The 22,771-nt window shown below is 39.4% G+C and overlaps 1 protein-coding gene across 6 annotated transcripts in view; it reads right to left on the bottom strand.

Annotated features, from left to right (window-relative positions):
- The window catches only part of BCAT1 (branched chain amino acid transaminase 1), a 95,387-nt gene that overhangs the window by 13,581 nt on the left and 59,035 nt on the right, over positions 1 to 22,771 (bottom strand). For all 6 annotated transcript variants that reach the window (XM_045184268.3, XM_045184269.2, XM_045184270.2 and 3 more), the window contains 5 exons: positions 18,060 to 18,223; positions 11,631 to 11,773; positions 6,030 to 6,115; positions 3,152 to 3,292; positions 636 to 710 (listed from right to left, as the gene is read on the bottom strand). In XM_045184268.3, coding sequence (XP_045040203.2) covers positions 636 to 710; positions 3,152 to 3,292; positions 6,030 to 6,115; positions 11,631 to 11,773; positions 18,060 to 18,223 — 609 coding nt within the window. The remainder of the gene's footprint in view (positions 1 to 635; positions 711 to 3,151; positions 3,293 to 6,029; positions 6,116 to 11,630; positions 11,774 to 18,059; positions 18,224 to 22,771) is intronic.

Below are 22,771 nucleotides of genomic sequence, written 5' to 3'. Positions count from 1 at the left end.
TTTAACTTCATACATGGAACTAAAATTATTTCAATATGAAAGAGCAAATGATGTATTAAGTGAAAAAAGCAGGTAATATTATGTGTAATTCCATTTTGTTAGAAAATATATTTACCTAAAAATATACAAATGCTTTAAAAATACTAAAAGTTGAGACATCAAAAATTAACATGGTCAGTGTTGGAATCACAGGTAATAGTAAATTTTTCCTGTGCTTTCTTCTACTTTCAGGTTTTCTTCTTTTATAAAAGTATTAAGTGTTTTAATGCAATTTTTAGATCCTACATAAGTGATCTAAATATATATAATAAAACTAAATCTATTATTTGTAATTTGTATTATATATAAATAAAAACATAAATTATTATATTTGTCATATATATATAAAATAAAAATTTGGAGTCCCTGACAATTATTTAATTATTTTCTTTCTTTCTTTTTTGTTTAAAAAAACCAAAACATTTCTTTCCCATCTCTGCATTGCTTATGCCCACACATACTGTCAGGAACATCTTCCCCAAATTTAATTTGTTGACCCCAAATGGCAGAATTTAGTCTCTTCTCGCCCTTGAAATATGATTTGGTTTATGAGTTGATTAAAATAAGATGACATTTTAACAGAAAGAAGCCCTTACCTGAATATCAGTCAATTTGCCCAAGATCCGGCTTGCTAGCTTAGGCCCATTCTCCATAGACGGGATGTGTAGAGTCTGTGAAAGAAAACCAGACACGAGATAATTTGAGCATATTCATGGATACAGTGACAACCGATAAGACACTCAGTGATGCCACTATGGTAAAGCAATTCCAATGAAATAAGGAATGGCACTATTATAATCTGATTCTGTTCGCTCGTTTTATCAAAGCCTCTTTTCTATTCCAATTTGAATAAAAAGTAGCCAATAATAGGTTGTTCATTGCCCACCAACTGATTTCAGGGCACAACTGGTTTTTTATACCAGTCTCCGGGACATTTGAGAAACTAATAAGCTAGGGATGGCTAAAATAGTGGCTAAACTGAAGATAACCCTACCTCTTCCAGCATGCCTCAAAGGGTAAGTGATTGGCCTTCATATCCAACCCTCTTGGCAGGAAATGAGAACTCAGAGATATTTTGCCACAAATTAAAGCAAGTCATTTCAGGAACATAAATTAAGGCAAGTTTAAGCCTTCACAGAAGGGGCTTCTAAACTGATATCTGTCTGTTCCAGGGCCCACCACGCCCACAATGTTGGATGGCACGGCTGAGTTCAAGGCTGAGAAAGATGTCTTGACCCTAATTTGAATTTCAGGCATGCCCATCTATGCCTCGCTGACTTGCCGATAGATTGACTTTAGTAGATAGCCCAGGTTCTCACCTTTCTTATTATGCCCTGTAGGATAATAGGATAATTAGATGTACCTTTTGGCTCTGAATGCCCTCTAAAACAAGACCATTAAAAACATGTTAAATTTTATAAACTTCTTATTTCTAGAGGTGAAATCATAATTGGACTTCAAAGTATCTGACCTAATGGCAACCTTAGTTCATTAAAAAGCAGACCAATAACACATTACCTAGACACCACCATAATAAAACATGAAACAGTAGCTTCATAATCAGTACAAGTACTGAGTGATAACAGAATCATTCATCTCTACTGACACCATCTGTCCACAGACTGATGTCAGGAACCCTTCCCCAGAAGCAAGTTCAAAAACCTCAAGCAAGGAAGCAGCCACCATTGAGATCAGAAGGGAAAAAAACATGAGTCCATCAGCTGAGGAAAAATAATTATGATGTTGAACATTAAAACAATAGTATTCATATTTAATGTAATTAATTTAAGCCAATTCATGTTTTAAGAACAATACCCACATGACTTTAAGTGATAAAGTTAGCTGATGATGTTAATCATAAGTATTGGATCTTTGTTATAACGTGAAAGAAAAAATCTGACCAAACAATGGAAGAACAGCACCTATAAATCAGACTGGTTTACGGGGAGGAGCAAATTTCTTCCAACCAAACGTTTGAATTCCTTCTGGAAGATTTCAGGAAATGCACCAGGTTCACCAAATAAAAAATTCTGTGAAGTGCTCTAAATAATAACAGCAGCAATAACAGTAACAGTGATAAATGTAAGAGGTGATCATTCAGACGAATCTTCCATAACTATTTCCCATTCCTGCTCCAGTAGTTAGCAAACACTTCAGGGGAACCAGAAATTCAAATCTAACTGATGTCACTCAAACTATCACCCTTCATTTCATGTTTCAATATAAATCTTAGCTCCCCTTGGCTCTTCTCACTGACTGGCAATCATCAGCTCAACACTGGCTCAACCATTATCCAGTATCCTTTACTGCCTAGGGTAGAAAAAGAAATTATTAACTTCCTCTGAGCCACAGACACTAAAGTATACAGAGAATATATACAGGTAAAAAGAAACTGTATGTTTCTTCTCATTCTCTGCTCTCTATTTATCTTTTATTTTTATACCTTTTCACACGGTGCCACATTAACACTGAATATTAACTGTGACCTTCTGTGTCAGTGTGCTGTGGCTTCCCTAGTGATTTGTCCCCCTTTTAACTACTATACCACCAACACCTGAACAGCCTCTGGCACCTGTTTATGCTCAATACATGTATTTGTTGGCTGAATGAACAAAAAACATTCAGTTCAGTCACCTACATTCTTGGCTTCTATCATTTTACTTTTAAAAAATGCTCTTTCAGAGAATTTCTGCAACAGCTTCCCATTTTGCCCCCAATTGTCTTAGAGTTCTCTTATAACTTAGGGTTCAGAGGCATTATTTTCTAGCCCCTCAATGGCGATGACGCACATTCCTTAGAGAGCTGGCAGAGAGAAAAGACTGGAAGTCTAGAGACACATCTTAACCCCAAACTGACAAAAGGCAGGTGTGATACTTGTCCAAGGACAAAACTGACTCCCCATCATGCTAGAGCTTACACAGAATCCCTGGGAAGAGGAGAGCAATTTGCTAATACAGGTTCGTGGAGACAATTCACCCAAGTTAACAAAATGCCAAGTTATAAAAAATCCTTTGCATCCTGGGTCCACCTAGCATTTTGTTTACATATTTAAAAAAAATTCAATTATAGGCCATACTTAGAAATGGCAGGTTGTGAGGCAACACTGGCTTACCTCACCCTTGTACACCACATCAGAAACCGGGCAGATAACGCAGGCCGTGCCGGTGCCGAACATCTCCTTCACTCGGCTCTGCTCCAGGGCTGTCGTCAAGTCCCCCATGGTGAGGTGCCTCTCCGACACCTTGAATTCACCCTGTTTGCAAACAAGAAAAAAAGAGAGAGAGAGAGAGATATTAAGATATTTTAACCCCCAAAATTCACCATTTGCAATATAAAATACTAAAAAATACATATTTTCAAGGAAAAGGCATGCAAAAAAAGAAAAGGCCCTGCACAGCTACCTTTCTCCTGTACACGCCTTTTGAACCCAGATGATGTCATAAGCATACTCAGAAGGAAAGCTGAAGAAAGCAATGGATCTTACTGGTAAGCACACCGATGTGCTAAGCAACCTGCTCCAAAGTCACAGCCTCTCTAAACCAGATGATCAGAATATAAAAGATAAGATTATCATTATAAAATGCATGGTATATTTTAATACATGTCAGCTTTTTTTTTTTTTTGCCTTTTATTTGTTGTCATGGCTAAAGCCTCACGAGTTATGCACGACAGTGCTGTGTAATGTGTGCTCTACGCTGACACTTCGATCCTATTTATCGTATCAGAGCCTATGGTAGTGCGACATTAATAATTATAGCTACCATTTATTGAGCACCCACTGCACGCCAGGTTCTGTCACTTTTACAGTGGGTATTTTCATCCCCATTTTACAGATGAAGAAATAAAGGGTCGAGGAAGTTGAATGACAGCCCTAAGGCCAGTAAATGGCAGAAAGCACATCTGAATTCAGGTCTGATCCAACTTGCTCCAAATGTGGTCCCTGTTCTACTGTGTCTTTTATGAAGAAAAAACATGGACTGAGTTTAAATATCTGAAAGATTTCATTATTTTAAAATATCGAAAGTATATTTGGACTTCATTTCAAAAAGTGCACTGTATATTTTTTCTTCATAAATTAAATTCACTGATTCGGTTGACTTTGCAGCAGTATTTCCCTCCCTTCTTCTTAGTGCCATATTAGATTGAGTTTCATTGCAGAATTATTGGTGTAACCTCATCGACTTCTGCGGAACTATTTGAATGTTTTATTTGCTCCAGGATAAGAAATGAAAACAAAAAACAATGATTTTTAAAGCTATCTGTTTAATGTGCATTCTTTCATCTGTGTGATTCTCACTCTTTTATGTTAGTGGCTAAAGTTCAAAGTTTGTCAATAGGCCATTTTAATTAAGGACAACAAAGAATGGAGAGAGATTTTTTTAAAAAGTAAGAGGAGAGTATTTTTTAAAACCTACAAATCCACAACAGATAAAAATGGAAATCATAGCCGTTGGCAAGATTCAAAACATTAGGAGCCGAATGCATCACCCTGTAAGTACACATTTGGAAGGGCAGGAAAAAATGCCTGTGCGAGAAATACGGCTTTTTGCAAGTTTCGATTTATCTTAGCCTATAATTTCAATTATGTTGTTCAAAGGTAAATAAATTCCAGAAAATCAGCCAAGTTAACTGAAAACAAGCTGAATTCTGTGTTCTGGAAAAGAAAAATAAAATCTCATAAATATACAGAATTGTTTTTACTCTGCTCACTCTTACTTATCTTTGGACAATTTTCCCTGTCTGGCAAGTCGTGGTAACCCCCCACATGCCTCTTGGCATTTATGTCTCACTGTTTTAAAATAGCTTTTTAAAATAAATTACAGCTAAGGAGTCAAGAAAAAACTTCCTCCATAATAACCTATTTTCATGCTAGCAAATCATTAGTGTGGGAAAGCATTTCCACTTGCAACTTGTCATCCAACCTTCTGGACTTGGTTGAATTCTTTCTTTAATAAAACAGAAATTACTGAGCTTTGAAACTACATCTTTCCAACTGCAAACATATTTAGGACAGGGCAAGCTGTTTGAAATTATACAAACAGTTTGTAAATGTCATGCCCAATGTGCCAGCCAGCATGTGGCAGTTGTGCTATAAATAATTCTACAAAATCCTGTAGTAGACAAGGCCCAGTTCCTCTGTTTCCAAAGTCTTTTCCAGAGAAACTATGCTAATACTCTCCTAGATAATGTGTGTGTTTCGAAACATTTGCCCTATTAGTACGGTTTGACCACAGCTTACTCAAAGCCTTTTCATGTGCCTTGAACATCAGTTTAACACATGGGTCAAAAGTTGTACCCAAGAACCTCTGCCAGATAACCAACTCATTCAACATTCATCTTGAGTATGTTATAATGTCATTTCCAATACCAAATAGTTTAACATGCTTGCTTGTGTCACATGAATCAGAAAGTCTACTGAAAACAATTTTACACTTGCTTGAGTGTTTTGGTTTTAAAATAAGCATGTGTGTGAATTTGGGGGGATAGGGGGCATGAAGGAAGGAAAAAGGCGGCAGTTAAACTAATAATTTATGTTAGTAAACATTTATGTCAGTAAAATTCTTTAATTTCTATGCTAAGCATGGTTACGCTGGAATAAATAGAGGACAAGAAGAAGTATGCATCACTCATTGTCACATGGAAATGATACACTTAGACCTGAAAAGTTAAGGACTGGCTAAATGGAAGCATACAAAGTATAAACCAGGTGAGCTGGAAGGAGACGCCAGATATAGAGCTTGAGACTACTACTAGAATACTTCACTTCCTCACCAGGACAACTCGGCAAACGGGTTCTCTCTGCCCACCTTATAAACAATACTTATTTGATAGTCTTGCCAAAACACTCCTAGAAGAGTTCTTTTCACTCAAATTAAGATTAAAGATTAGATAACATTGGTTGCAACTACAGGATATTATTTCAACACTAAGCTGGGCGTCCTGTGATTTTTTTTTCATGCTTATAAAAGTTGTTCTTGTCAAAGACCCACCCACTTGCGAGCCAGGTCCAGAACGCTCTGCCTCGTCACTCCTGGAAGAATGATGCCATCTAGTGGTGGAGTTGCCAGTTCTTCTTCTGTCAATTAGAAATTGGAATATTTTCAAACTTTAACTGTATTAGCCATGCCTTATATCAGTAGCCATTAAAAAAAAACCCTGCTTCTTAAAAATTTGCTAGTAATAAACATGGAGATAATGTTATTATTCTGCATCATCAAATTTCTCAAATCTGTTCACACTTCAGGTAGATCTTTATTAAAAGAAGAAAAAGAAGTTGAGGAGGAAGAGGAAAAAGAAGAAAAAGAAAGAAAAGAAGGCAAGCCACTCATCTACTCATCCTTAATGTATCTTCAACCAGTAAAAAAGTGAGGTGGTTTCCCACTAAAAAACAGTAAGAGTCACAGAAAACACAAGAGGAATATTCTGAAGTCAAATTTTAGTTTAATAGATTAAAGCTGATTAGTAATTAGAATAATGTAGTTAGGGTCTTACTCAAGAACAGTGGTCATTACCAAACCTTTTACGAATACTGTGGAGGAGCCCACCCCTGAGAAGTGTGGAGGCCTGTTCTTGCCGGCCACTGCTCCTACACTACCCTTTGACAAATCTCTCTCTGAAGTGATTTTCAAACTGTAGAATTACTATCCACGTCAGATATGGAGTCGGTGACTTCACCCTCTAAGATTCAATGTAATGGGCTCAGGATGGGCTCAAGCATGTATGTGGCTAACAAAAAAGAAAAGAAAAAAAGAAATCCAAAAAATCAACAAGAAATTTCATAGATGACTCATAGACAGCCAAGGCCACTGAGACCCTGGTCTACTCGAGAAAGACCATGGGCACTCCAAACCACCATGAGGCTTGGCATGACGACCCGTCTACAAGAACCAGTGTGGTCCGTCAGCCACAAACACGCCTTAAAGAAGGAACTCTCTGAGAGCCAACTTCGTCCTCTCTTCCTCACGTCTTCATCTTGTGAGAAATTCAAACCTTAACTCATTCATTGCTTTCTGAAGATGTTAAAGCTGGTAACAGATGATGTTTGTAGAGGAATTCACAAGCCATGCTTGAAAGGATCAGCAGGTGACAAAAGCTGTGTAGAAATTACAATTGGTGTCTCTGAGCCCCCCCAAGCCATGCTGTGCAGCTCACGGGGACTTTGGAAATCACCTAGTGCCATCCTTATTTTACAGAAGAAACTGAAGTCCTGTAAACATAAGTGACCTGTAAGGTTGGTGATACTGGGGGATGGACAGGACCAGACCTTAAGTGTCACAACACAGAGGTCTTTCCCTTTCCCTTAGTACACTGTGGTCAAGGCTGGCCTGCTCCACTGCAGTCGCATCAGGCATCCCCAGCAAACAAGCCGACCAGAAGACCAAAACTCTACATTTACTCCCATGTCCCCCAGACCCAGCATTCTCCCTGGCTCATGGTGGTATGTAGTAAGTGTTTTTGCATTAAAATAAATAAATAAATAACCTTCTTTGCTAGGATACGGCAGTGTGATTTTTTTTTTTTAAATTTTGTGTTAAAAATCATCTGCTGTAAACTGCTTTCTGGAAAGAGGAAAATTACTCTTGGCAATGTCCTTGGGGCTACTTGTTATCATGTTTGAAATGTTACTCTCAAAAATAAACCTGTGCTTTGCAATGGCTAGCTAGCTCATCACATGAATGTATGGATCTACGTGTGTGTGTGTTGATATGCACACATACACACACCACACATATAGAAAACATACTTCCAGTGCCCCCAAACTAGACCTTTTCCTAAAGCTGAGCTCTATGACTCCATCAAGTTAAATGCAAACAGCGGCCCCGTATGTGCAAATGCAGTTTTGTGAAATATATTTAACACCCAAACTGTAACCACTAGCCTGAGGTCAAGGAACAGAACATCTGTTCCTCTGGTTGCCAGACAGAGATGATGACATGACAACATTTGGGTGAGAAATATTCATTTTCCTCTGCAACCACAAACATGCTTACAAGAGCCAGAACTGGCTCCAGATTGCCCAACATGAGGAAAACAGAGCCTACAAATGTAGCTTGTTTTTGACAGAGAAATCATTTGTAGGAGCTGAAGAATTTGGAAGCAATAACAGCAGGATTCATCTGTGACATCCCAAAGTCAAGCACTAATGGGAACCAGGAATGTGGGTTTGCGTCAGTGCCCCAAATACCATCAGCACAGTTATTCATTTATTCAACAAATCTACAGGCAGGCCCCACTTAATGATGGTTTGACTTAGGGCTTTTTGACTTTAAGATGGTGTGAAAGTCATTCTCATTCAGTAAAAAACAAACTTTAAATTTCGATCTGTTCCCGGGCTGGAGATGTATACACTGCAACACTCTCCCCTGGTGCCGGGCGGCAGCCGCAGCGAGTGGCAGCTCCCAGTCAGCCACGTGGTCACGAGGGTAAACAGCTGGTCCTCTATGTGCACGGTGTCGCCAGTGTTTTTTAGATGTGGTATTCTGAGCACCTTTAAGGTAGGCTAGGCTAAGCTATGATGTTCGGTAGGTTAGGTGTATTAAATGCATTTTTAACTTTATTTTCCATTTAATGATGGGTTTGTCGGGATGCAAGTCCATCATAAAGAGTGTCTGTATACTGGGCGCCTACCACATGCAGCTGGCTATGCACTAAGGACACAGCGGTGAGCAGAACCGACAGAACTCCCTGCTTAGTTTCTAATGTGCAGAGGCAAATAATTATTATGTTAAACAGTGTGTTAGGCCATGAAGAAAAAAGAAAAGAGAAAAAGTGGTAAGTGCTGGGACATGAGGGGGAGGAGTTTGCAATTTTTATTAAGGTGCTCAATGAAAGCCTTCCTGAGAATAGGATATGTGGGCAATAGGATATGAAGGCAGTGTAGAAGCGAGCCAGCAAAGCCAGAGGACATTGGAGGAAGGAGTGCTCCTGCCCAAGAAGTCTCCTAGGGCCTGAGCAGACTGAGCAACATCAACATTCATTGCCATGACTGTTCTCCCAAACTATCTGGGAACTCAGCAATAAATGGGTCCAATTCTCAGGGTGGCTCTAGGGTCCAGGACAAGGTAAAATTGTTCCAGCAGTGAATAGCAAGTGAATGTCTTAAATTACTCAGCCGAGCGGAAGAGAATCGGGTCTGTGTGGTCTCACCACCGGGGGTGCTGTTACTGCAACCAGAACCCACCTTTCACGGAACAAGTACAACGTGTAGTCATCGGGGACCGCGCTGAGCTGTCTACCTGATTGACCTTCCTGGGGCAGTCATTTGTCCAAAGGAATCGGGTTGAGTGGGTGCTCATGAAAGATGACAGGTTATCACTAAAAGAGCTGGGCTTCTACCTGTTGTCGGTACAGCTTGTGAGAATCATCATTTTGCTGATTTTCAACTTATTATTCTCTATATTTTCATAAAGCTATATGGTATAAGTCAAAGTTACTATAAGGAGCATCTGTATATTGGGCGCCTTCTTCTTTTGGTTTCAGCCCAAAGGTTATTCCTAACATTCTACTACCTCCTCTCAGTACTGTCCAAACATGTATTCCATTTCCTTTCTCCTTACTTCAGCGTTTATTTAATCTGTTGTGTGAACAGCCTCAGATTGAAGGGGCACACTCACATTAAACACTGAAGTTACCTCAGGTCACCATAATCTGAATAATAACTGTTAAGGTCTTGTATATTTTGTAAGAGTCAGAAGACAAATTCACTCATTTCTATTCTGACCTTTAAAAGCCATAGTGGAAATGGTCCATGATAATTGTTTGTATAAGGGATAATTTTTCACCCAGACTGTTTCTGGTTAAATCATGTAGCTCTGATTCAGACTGTACTTAAATCCCGACATCTCCCATCCATAATGATGATGTTGCCACTTCTGTCTGATGGAATTGTTTTTGTCTGGGGTTGTGTGGGTTTGGGGGGGGATGAGAGTACGAGTGGGAAGGTGGGAAGAATGAGTTGAATCAATCTATTATCTCCTAAGTGCAGAGTTCAACACTGGCTGTCATCTTTCAAGCACAGCTTTTGACGTATGTCATATGCAGTAACTCAAACTTAGAAATCACAAATATTCCAGTACAAATTGTATTTTTAAACAGTGCCAAGTACAAACAGCAGGAATGGAAGAATGAGTATGATCTGTATCTGCCTCTTCATAGGCCAAGGATTACCAACGGCCAGTCCCAGGACGAGGTGTGCTCACCCCTTCATTTATTCACCCTCTCGCCGGAATGCAAGGCTCAATCTTATTAGTCTCTGCAACTAACGCTCAAATTGGTGTGTGGCTCTAGTGTCAGCCATGAGTCACCATTTTTCCCTATTTGTAGCCAAGTTAAAAAGGAGCAAGAGACTACTCTAGCTACTTCAAAATAAAATTTCATTTAAAATTTTATTTGTGCCCTGGCTGGTGTGCCTCAGTAGATTGAGTGCCAGCCTGAGAACTGAAGGGTCACTGGTGTGATTCCCAGTTAGGGCACATGCCTGGGTTCCAGGCCAGGTCCCCAGCTGGGGGCGCTCGAGAGGCAACCACACATTGATGTTTCTCTCCCTCTCTTTCTCCCTTCCTTCCCCTCTCTCTAGAAATAAGTAAATAAATAAATACATCTTAAACAAAAATAAATAAATAAATAAAATGTTATTTAAAACCAATATTAGACTTTATAAATATTGGGAAATTATTCAATAACAATGTACCTTTCTATACTCAGTATTGTGAAACTAACAGCCTAAAAATGCAAACAAACCTAAAAATATTTTAAAAATATTTTATGACTATTAAAATTCTACTAGAAATAAATGTATACATCTGTATTCTCACCCCCTCCCCCATTATTGGCCATTTAATTCAATGCCACAGACACTGAACTTCACTGAACTCCTATGGTCTCTGCCAACTAATAGTAAAAGAAAATAGCAAAGAGACACAATGAGCATTCAGGATATTAAAGATAGCAAAGAAGTACTGATTTTTATAGTAGACATATGAGTATACTAATAAACTTAAATGAACCAGGATCTAAGTACAATCCCAAGATAGAGCAGTATGTCTTTAAAAATAGTGTTCCTTCAACCAAATTGAGCTCCAGAGTAAATCTGCAAGGCTCCTGAGACATTCTCAAAATATGTATGAAGGGCAACAATGGTTGAGAATTATAGCAAGGGAGTATACTAAATGTCACATCAGCAGACTCAGTAGACTGTGTTTATTACTATAGCATTTCATTCATAGTATGTGGTGCATGACCATTGAATTGATCTGAGAGCTATCTCCAAATACAAGGGATTTCCAATCAGAAAAATGTTAAATACAGTAAAAGGGGTAAGGCAGCAAATCTTCAAATTGTATGGATTTAAATTCCTTAAGTTGACATCTCAATAGTAAGTACATCTAGAGCCAAAACAACAAAAAACAAAACCATCACAAGTTCTGCAAACTCACAAGCTACTTGGATGCCAAAAACACAGTATTCTTAGACATTGGAATTATGCTACTCTTTCCCTTGTTCTGAGGTTCTAGTTCTTATCTTCCCAATCCCACTGAAAATGACTGGAGGAAGAAAAAAAAAAGCAAGGAGCTGACATCTAAGTACATTACCTCCATCTTCATTTATCCAGTAAAGGAAAAGATTCATAGTTCCAACTTCTGTTATCTGGTTATCCTCTCCATAGAGCCACAGAACCTGCTGACACCCGTTATCCATGGCTTCGTACTGGGCAAGAAGAGATGAGCCATAATTCCTTTTAAGAAACAGGAAACATACTGATTATAAATATAGTTCAACCTGTACCTCATTTCCTATGCTAAAATACTGGTCTTTAATTCACACGTGGATATAATCAATGTACTCTGTTCCTAATATACATATACTCTCTAGTTAACAGCATAACATTAAATTCGAACCTAAATGATCTAATTGCACTCATTTGAGAGGGAGGGGGAGGAAGAAAGCCAGAGTAAAGCAAATTATGAAACTCTAACTTGAAAAGTAGAGATACGAGAACACAGACAAACAGCCAAATTAACAAATGTTATAAGTTATTGAGGGTTTTTTCACCTACCAAACAATTTGACATGCATTATTTCATTTAAATCTCACACCAGTACCGAGTAAGCTCCTATGATTATTTCCATAATTCAGATGAGAAGCTGGGGCTTAGAGAAGTCACGTGTATCAGGTAACAGCAATTAAGGAGAAGAACATCAAGTCCATGCTCTCTTAACTGAGACCTTTCAATATATCTAAGAAATGTCTAAATTCCCGAAAATGTGGGGCGAGATGTCAAAAATCCTTATTTTAACAAAAAAGTATTCTCAAAGCCCATTTTCCTCAACCTGTACTCTTTATCTTGGGTTATTCAAAATCAAAGGAACATGATACATCTTCCTAGAATGGCAAGTTAGTTTGATAATATTTTAAATTTATTTTTTATTCAACTTAAATGGCATATATTGTAAGGTATGAATGAATGTTTAAAATAAAACATGAGAGTCCTCAAATAAATGTGATGCTTGCTTGACTCTCAGCCCCTGGTTGTATAATTCTCTCCCCTTGGCTTTCAGAGCACATGAGAAAACAAGTTTGAAAAGCACGACCATATCACTGTCAAGGTTAGGAAATAAACCCAAGACCCACTATTGGACGGTGAAGCCCCCAGAAGTACACAAAAACAAGCAACTGCCAAACGTAAAATAACTGCTACAAAGCAGCAATGTGTTATCTTCCACAAAATACCCTTCTAGGCCTTTTAAGTAGTCACTTTTACATATGGGCAGGATGAAACTGTAGAGTGTTGTCTAAGTTAAACCTGGCAGTTAAGCACAAGAGCCACACAGAGCAGTGGCGATCTGCCATTCTCACCTGCACGGCTTCCCTTCCCTGTATAGTCTCCGTGGCACTTCCTATGCAACCAAGGCCTTCTGCTTGGGTGGACAGACCAGCATCTTGCCCTGCGCAACTGATTTAAAGGGTGGGATGTAACCTAAGCTGCTCATGTAAATCCTCCTTTGAGTTCATTTTAATCTTTAGGATGTGAAAGGTAGTGTTTTCTCACTTCAAGGATGGTGGTCACTTCTTTGCAATGATGTAGCCTGGGGTCTGTTGTGTCCCTGATCACCAGCCTTCACAGGAGAAGACACCTGAAACTGGAGAGTCCTAGGCTAACACTTAGCCAGACACTATGACAAGAGATGGGGGTGGCAGGGGGGTTGGTAGGACTCACGCAAGGGCATAAGGAACCTGGCAACAACAATTTGAGCCCTCCACAGATCTACTGCTGCCACCCTACCTAGATGAGCCAGTCACTCCTTTTCCTGCTTAAAATGGCTTGAGTTGGTTTTCTGACTTGCAGCTGAAAGAATGTGGACTAATAACTAAACTATTCTAGAAAGCTGTGAGAAATAAGCATTGTACTCCATGGCTGTAGCAATCTGGGGGCATGGGAAGGTTTACTGTAATGTAAGAGTCATTAAAAGAGAATACATGAAAAGATGCTCAACGTCACTAATCATCAGAGAAATGCAAATTAAAACCACAATGAGATACCATCTCATATCTATCAGGTTGGTTATCATCAATAAATCAACAAACAGCAAGTGCTGACAAGGATGTGGAGGAAGGGAAACACTTTTGCACTATAGGTGGGAATGCAGACTGGTGCAGCCAACTGTGGAAAGCAGTATGGAGATACCTCAAAAAATTAAAAATGGATCTGCCTTTCAACCCAGTGATCCCACTTCTGGGAATATATCCAAAGGAACCCAAAACACTAATTCGAAAGAACATAAACACACTTATGTTCATTGAAGCGTTATTTACAATCACCAAGATACAGAAGCAGCCCAAGTGTCCATCAGTAGATGAGTGGATAAAACAACTATGGGACATTTACACAATGGAATACAACTTGTCCTTAAAAAAAAAAGAAAGAAAAAGAAAATTTTACCCTTTACAATAGTATAGATGGACCTAGAGAACATTATGCTAAGTGAAATAAGGCAGTGAGAGAAACACAAGTACCATATGATTTCACTCACATGTGGCATCTAATGAACAAACTGAACTAACAAGGAAAATGGGCACAGACTCCCAGATGGAGAGCAGGCTGACAGCTGGAGCAGGGGCTTCAGTTAGGGGGTGGAGGGCCTGAGAATAAAGGAAAAAGGACTCATGGACTGGACAACAGTGTGATGATTGCTGGGGGAGGGGGCTATAAGGGAACTAAATAGCAATGGGAAAAAGTACAATAAAGGTTAAATTTTAAAAAAGATTTTCAAAACACAGAAAATAAAATATAAATTATTGGTTAATTAAAGATGATACAATTTTGTCATATGAGGCTTTTAATAAAAACTCATATAACCTTTATTCAAAATTGATGATGAACAGGCAGTAACTGAGTTCCATTACGAATACTTTTGAATAGTGAGTGTTAACCCAACTTCAGGGGAAGCCCGGCAGAGCCTGGACGGCAGGCCAGCAGGTCCAGGTGCAGCTCCTGCACTTCTACTCTTGGCTCTGTGTGAACTCAGGTCACAGTTTTTGGCCCACTGAATTCATCCGACAAATGAAAATTCTTGCTTTATATAAATACTGCATAGGGTTGTATGCAAAAATAAAATAATAACAATAAAAGCTAAGAAACAGGTTACATAGGCTCTAATATGTAAAAAATATATATAACTATTACAATTGACTTTTTTCTAGTTCACAGATACCACTGTTGGGATTTTACCATATCTGACAATAGGTAAATTATTTTTCTCATAGTAAAATTCCATTTTTTACAAAAACACATACAGAATTTTCACAGTATGAATATTTAGCCTTTTGAAGAACCTTCTAAAAACAAACACGCACGCTTTTGAGATATGGCAGAATTAAAACTATGTCTCCTCAGCAACAGAAAGCTATGAGGGCAGGCAAGAGAGTCAGAGTGCACTATTTAAGTGCATTGAAAGGAAAGGGGTTTCTGTTTGGTTTAATTATCATATTCTATACGCGTTCTGTTTTTTTTTTCTAAACACGTTTTTCTCAAAATTCTCTCAGGCATAAGCTGTATTATTAATGTCCTCAGGGCAAGTGATCAATATGCACATATTTGGGTTCACTCCCATATCCTGCCAATATTCAGAAAAGAAATACATTTCCTTGGAGGAAAGAGAAAAATGAGAAAACTGTGTACATAAAAATGTTTAAATACAATTTTAAATACAATAAATATCCAAGAAAGAGATATTAAAGACATTTCTCCAAAAGAGTAAAGAAAGCCTCATAATATCAACTATGGTCTGTTGAGAGGTTCCTACCTGCCAGACAGGGTACTAGATACGTAACCCCATTATTTCATTGGCTCATCATAAAACAACCCTAGACTTTATCACACTTCTGAGGATTTGCTGGCAAAGAAGACTTAATTGTACAAGATCACACAGATAAAAGTGTCTGAGTCCCAGATATCTGACTCCGGAGCCCATGCCTTTATTCACTGCCATGTTATAACACCACATTTATTGAGAGCTTTCCATTTGCCAACCGTGGTGCTGGGCACTCCTCACAGGCATGGTGAGTATTACCCTGATTTTATAAAGGAGGAAACTGAGGCTTACAGCAGTTAAATGGCATGCCTAGGGCAGTTTGGCTTTTCAGCCAGGTCTTTTTAACTTCAAAGCATGCACTCAAGTGCGGAATAAGAATGCAAGAGAGAAAAAAAAATTCAGATGTGGGGGAGGGGCAGGCCTGATCTTTCCAACTTAACTAAGAAACTAAGATATTGCCTAGGAATGAATATGCTTCTACGATGAAAGACCTTCTGGCTCAGCGTTTCTCAACTCTGGGGGCACATTTTTAAAATTCTGACCCTCAGGCTATATGCCAGACCCAAGAAACCAGAATCACTAGCAGCGGGACCCAGACATTAGTAGCAGGTAAATTTCTCCGGGTGGTTTCAGTTTGCAGCCACAGGGGAGAAGCGGGTGCTAGAACTCGCCTTAAGCTGTGTGCCATTGTATTATTTTTCTCATGTATATTTAGAAACAAAAGGATGATATTATCTCTGAGGGCTTCAAAATAGTGGAATAATCTTAGAATTAAAAAGAAATCCTCTTTCTCTCTCAGATTCACTTAGAAAATGTTTGAGCTTATGAGATTCAACAGCTTTTTAATAAGCGCCAATTGATGACAAAGGTCCTTAAAAAGGCTTAGAACGTAATTGTTGAATTGATTAGGTTTAGAGAACACACAATAATATGTGAATCTAAGGTTGCTGCCAAAATGTCCCTGCCAAGCAAACAGGTGGATACCAAATGCAGAATCACTTGTTTCCCTTGCACCTCTCCAGGCTGGACGTAGGGAGCTTTAGAACTCCTTGGGAACAACAGGTAGATGGGTTCAAAGTCTATTCTTTTGGTTATTGCCTTCCCACTGGGGATCCTTGCTTTTACATGTATTTATGAGATCAAAGACTTTTCTCTCAGGGATATTTCAAGTCACCTTCTATTGATCATGATCTACCTGAGCCTAATGAGTCAAAGCACTAATTTTTAAAAAATATATACTTTAGCCTTGGCTGGTGTGGCTCAGTGGATTGAGTGCTGGTCTGCAAACCAAAGGGTTGTCAATTTGATTCCCAGTCAGGGCACATGCCCGTTGTGGGCCAGGTTCCCAGAAGGGGGGGTGTGCAAGAGGCAACCACACATTGATGTTTCTTTCCCTCTCTTTCTCCCTCCCTTCCCATCTGTCTAGAAATAAATAAATTTCTTTAAGTAAATAAATAAATAACAACCAGCCCACACAGAAAAACTAAAGACATTGCTGCAATTTCCCAATGTCCCCACGTTATCTTTTCGCTAGGCAGGTAGGGGGAGCTAGAAAGCAAGATATAAGGAAGAAAATCTACTTTAAATTATGACCTCTTTATCAAGATTGCTGATTTACTGTAATGTGCACTCCAAGAGAAGTTTTAACAGAGTACAATACAGAGGGTATTCAGTGCATATGAAGAAGTCTGAACAAGATAAAAAGAAACCAGGAGAGTAAACAGAAGCCGTTTCAATCTGGTTAGCCTGGTACATATCCAGGAAGGAGTGTTCTAAACCAGAAGGAAAGGAAAGTGACTTTTTGGTTTAATAAACTGTACCAGGATTTCTTTATCTATTGACAGAATGTCGTTGCTTGCTACATTGAAAACAGGGATGACGGGACATAGAATTTTATAACTTTTTGGGGGGTAAAACATAGAGAAAGACAATACAAGGGTCAAAGCCAGCTTCAACATCTCTCTCACATCCCAGCAGCACGTCATTCGACTCTCCCAGGATTTCCTGAATCTACGTTTTGTACCTGGGCCCAGAAGATTGTCACTGAGTACCCATGCAGGGCCGCTGCTGCCCCGGATATGTGATACACATAAGCACTTGGTAGTCACAAAAGAAGAGTCCACACTGGTTAATGCAGCTATTCTTGCTCACCCATAGGGGCATTCCCCAGTCACGGCCAAGTCCACCCCAGAAATTGTCTAACACTTTTCAAATGCTCTTTTATTTCCAGCCAGCTACATATGGCCTATGAGACTGGTCTGACAGAGCCAAAGCAGGGCTGTCCCTCAGCCAGTTGGCAGCAGGTATGGCTACAATCTGTGGCAATGAAGACAGCACTTCAATGAAGCAGGCACATTCCCCAGACAGGACTCCCTGGAGCCATCGGAGGGCCTTGGCCCCAGCACCAGACGCTCTTCAATGCCAGCTGACAGCCTGCAGTCAGAGGACCAGCGTCCGTCCAGGGGCAGTTCATTCAAAGCACTGATTTAAACAATGCTTATGGCAGAACACCCAATGTTTCTCCCTATAAAGGGCCACAGGTTTTCCTTCAAACAACTAGCACAGTGAAAACACTGAAAACTAAACACAAAATAAAAGCGAGCATTACAAATTGAATGTTTATACTATATGTATTTGTATTGAAGTGAAAAGGCAACTAAATGGGCATGAAGAACTCTTTCCTTAAGACAGACACACAGACTTACTTACCCTCCCATCTTGCAGTCCCCGGTCCCACCCTTCCAGGCTCGTACAAACTTCGGATTGGCCCACAGGGACACTGGCTTAAAGGTTTCCTTCGAAAAGTAAGGTCCCACTGGGCTCAGGATCACAAAGATCATGGCTTTTGTAGGCTTCTTGACTCCAAGAGAAGGCTGCAATAAAGGAAGAGTACACACACTGCCGTTTAAAATGCAGACACCAGCCTATGAGTCTAGAACAGATCTGTGACGATCTCCCAAAGGGGCCGTCTAAGGGTGGGAGTTGTTACTTCTAACATTGACTTTCGCAAAGCCTGATGGTCCTCTAACAAGAAAACACAAAGGATCGAGTGCTTACATTTCATTTGGCTTTGCTTTCTGAGTTGTTTTAACTTTAGAGGAAAAGGAAACATGTCCACTTTTATTTTAGTAGGGTTTTTAGAGAAATGTATTTTTAACAACTAAGCTATATAACCCCCTTCAGTGTTGCATTGATTGGAAATTGAAAAAGAGAAGAACTCAGACATTAATTTAGTCTTTGGGAATGAAATATAATATTTGCTTCTCTAACTTCCCCTTCTGTTTTCACACACATGGCAGGTACTATAGACAGCAAGAGTGTAGCTACGCTAGAGGCAAAGCCACCAGACGAGATAAATACACCCCCACAAAAGGCAGAGGAGAGGACTCAGGAACTTGTATCATGAATGGCAAAGACAGAAGCTGGCCTTTGCAACAAACATTCATCACAGGCCAGCAGTGCAAAACCATACAAATTCCGTCAGCACAACAGCATTTAAAGTAATTACTGTTAGTTCTTTATTAAGGAGAAAAATGGAGAGACTGGAAGTTTGGAGGGCTATCATATAGGCCACAGAGCTCACTGGGCTGTTTTGTGCCGCTCTGGATGTAAGAAAACAAGTCAGGACCATTGATTGCACTGAGAGTCTCGGGATACAAAATGCTTATGTCGCGTCTTCATTAGAGCCTGGTCTGGCTGGGGTAGGGTCGGAGTCAGTCGGGGAAAGAATGAGAGGAAACCCAATTCCAATGGGTTGTGGCTTTTGTAATGTCTGGTGAAACAGGTAAACGTGGACCTGGGGAATTTTTTTCTGAGTTTTAATTATATTTCCCACTCTACTACCTTGGCCCTGCTCCTCCTACCTATGGCCAGGTCATCAAGAACCAGGTAGGAAAAAAATTCGTGAGCATAGAGAAGTGTGTCTGTATATGTGCACACTGATGCCATCTGAAAGGCGTAACACCCTCAGGAAAAGGGAAGTTGATTGCACAAGCTTTCCACGTAGACATGAGGACTAGCCTCGGTGGCTACACAGCAAACAGACGCCAGGTGACAGGTAACCACGTTAAAGAAATTAGCAAGCAACAGATTTTGTTTGTTTGTGTTAGTTCTTTCATGGGGCTGAGGCTCCCTGACCAATAAAGAGTGAAGAACCTTAAAGCTTTATTTGCCTTTTTTTGGTTTCCTCATTTAGAAGAGAATACCTTAGAATATACACATCTGCCTTTCTTCACAGCTTTCATAAAACCTGACTTATCTCTGCATTTTTCTCACCTATCAGTTAAATACAATGATCTCTTCCTGTCAGAGGAGCTTTAAAGCTTAATATTTTATATTTTTATGGACCTTTATGTTGAATAATTAAGAGAAGCTTTTCAGTATAATTTAGAAGTACAATAGGCAAGACACAGTCTCTCATTTATCTAGCTTCTAAGTTTCTGAACAAAATAGCTTTATTTGTAGATAAGCATTTTATTAGATATCATATAAATTCCTGGACTTTCTTCACTCTGAACCTAGGTACTTTTTTGCAATCTGAATTACACTAAAAAATAACAATAACTCATCATCATGGAAATTTTTTTCTGAGATAAATTTCATCTTACTCATTGCCATCCCCCAATATTAACTGACAGGCAAACTTTATATATTCCACTAGGTGGTAGTAAGAAAGCACCTAGGTGGTAGTAAAAAAAAAGTGGAATAATTCTGTGCATTAAATCTATTTCTTTTTTTTTTTTTTCTGAATCCTCATCTGAGGATATTTTTCATTGAATCTAGAGAGAGAGGAATGGGGAAAGAGAAGGAGAAAAAAATTGATAGTTTGCTTCCCGTACGTGCCCTAATTGGGCATTAAACCCGTAATCTTTTGGTGTTCAGGAGGACACTCCAACCAACTGAGCCACACTGGCCAGGGCAAATCTATTTCTGAAAAAAATACCTCACCAAACCTTTAAGTAATACTTCTATTCCTAGCAAGCAGGTAAATTATAGACTAGAATTTTTCAATGCTGAAGAAAAATGTGCTTACGTGTACTAACATTTTATTTTCTGAAATTTAAGCAAGGTCAACTGATGTTCTACAAGAACTTCAAGTACTGGTGTTGATGACAACTTAGTCACCTTCATCCTTAAAAGATTAGTCGTATTGACTGTCTTCTCATGAAAAGAACTCTGTGACTTGACTGAATGAAAATGGTCACACTGCTCTAAGAGTGGGAATAAAGAAAACGTAACTGCATCAGAAAGAGAGCTTGCTGATCGGGTTTCTACCCTCAGGAACCATTTGTTTCTTTGCCTTAATTCTCCCTTCTAACCTCAAAGGCAATTTAAATTCTGCAGCAGTACAGAATTTAGAGTTGAGAGTACAGTTAAGAGTAACTTACTACATAATATTAATCAAACGGCATACACATAATTTTATAATGACAAGGTCAGGCTTCTGATCAAATAAACCAAAGCCATAGAAACAAAGGGAAAATGTGAAAGACAACAGCTGATCAGTTGTGTAAATCAGTTTCAGTAAGTCTCATTTCCTTATGACCACTTTGATTTTTTACTCTTCTCTACTAGTTTCTTTGATTATTTTAATACATAGGGAATTGAAGAGGGCATTTTAAAAACTCCATTGGAAATAAGGAATATAAATCTCAGGTGCAGAGTATGTAACTTATCAAGGGACCACAATGACTTTGAAATTGAAATTATGATGTGTACAAAAAATAACAATCTGATGTTATGTTATAACTCACAAATACATACACAAAGGTATTAAATACATACATATTCGCACAATATAACAAGACACTTGATGTGGTAAAAAATAAAGAGACATGTAATGGTGAAAATTACCACTCTGATTTACTCAGAAAATTAGTTTATAAAAGAGTAAGATGTCAGAGGTGATCTGTATGATATTAGAAAAAGGTCAGTGAGCTGAAAAAAGAAATAACAGTCACAGTTTTGGCCTAAAACAAGGAAAGCACTGTGGTGATGTTAAGTTTAAGAATAATTCTGCCTAAGCAAGGCAAATATAGAGTGGAAATAAGATAATTGGGAATAATGGAAACATTTTCCAAAAAGAACAGCATGCCTCTTTTTTTTTAAATCCAAAGAACAACTTTTTTTTTTCAATCTTGCCAGTTCTTTAAAAAGATCACAGGACAGACCCAAGAGAGGAGAGGAGTAAGTGGAAGCTACACTAACCTCCTCCCAGAACCAAGCTGGAATTACAGCTCAATAGTAGAGAAATCATCCTGAAGTAGTAGAAACCAGCTGAACAGTAACTGGAGAGAAGCCTTATAACCAAGGCCAGACAGAAGAAACCACTTCACCACAACATGACTGGTAGGGAGTGTAGAGGAGGCCTGAGAGGGCTGGCTGGGCTCCCACAGGCAGCAGCTGAATGCTGGAGGGATGGTTCAACAGCTGAGGCTTCCTCTTGAGAGTGTGGGGTATAAACCCCAAGCTGAGATTACCCAGCCACAGCACCAGAGCTGGGAAAGGAACCCAGAAAACATCCAGCTGTGAAAAGCAGCAAGGTTTCTGTCTGCCAGGGAGAGACGGCTGGAGATGCAGAGAGCCTCTTAAAGGGCAAATGCACAAAATTTCATTTGCAGCCACTTAGTCTAGGCTCCAGCAGATGGAGGGAAGAGTGGACTAGACATGCTTGAAGAGAGACTGGGGCTGGTGGCTCTGTGGAGAGAACTGAAGGACCAGCCACCAGGATCCCTGCACTGAGTCATCACCCATACTACACAGCCCATCTTTCTCAGGCAGAGCACTCCCCTCTAAGTGGCATCAGCCTGAGGGGAAGTCATATCCCCGTCCAAAGGAATTACTCTGCCTCACCCTGTGGAGCTTAAACTGGGTTGCTAAGTACAGCCTGAGGCTATATCAGTAATTAGTTTAACAACTAAAGCGGATCTCTAGGACATTTGAGACTTTAGCTGCCCCTCCCTCACACCTGGTGCTCATCAAAGCCAGCCTAGGCGCCCCGCCTGGTTCTTTCTGCACACAAAGGAAGACAGCAGAGGGAGCCACATGCTGTGGATCGCAGATAGCACCAAACTGAGTTAATCGGGGCCAGTCACAAGCAGCATCTGACAAAAGTCTACACCAGAGTCATTGCAGATCTACCTAATATATGGAAACATCTACAAAGAAGCAGCCAACATGGAAAGACAATGAAACAGACCCCAAATGAAAGAACTAGATGAAATGGAGGCAAGCAATTTATCAGAGAGAGAATTTAGAGGAATGGTTATAAGGATACTCAAGAGCATGAAAAAAAGACAGAAACCATAAAAAAACCCAGTCAGACATAAAGAATGCAATATCTGAAATAAATAATAAATTGGAAGGAATAAACAGTAGATTAGATGAAGCAGAGGACTGAATCAGTGACTTAGAAGATAAGG

Source organism: Desmodus rotundus, chromosome 3 (assembly GCF_022682495.2).
Source record: "Desmodus rotundus isolate HL8 chromosome 3, HLdesRot8A.1, whole genome shotgun sequence".
NCBI classification, from domain to species: Eukaryota; Metazoa; Chordata; class Mammalia; order Chiroptera; family Phyllostomidae; genus Desmodus; species Desmodus rotundus.
The sequence above is the reverse complement of the archived record's forward strand: the minus strand, read 5'-3'. Positions and strand labels throughout refer to the sequence as shown.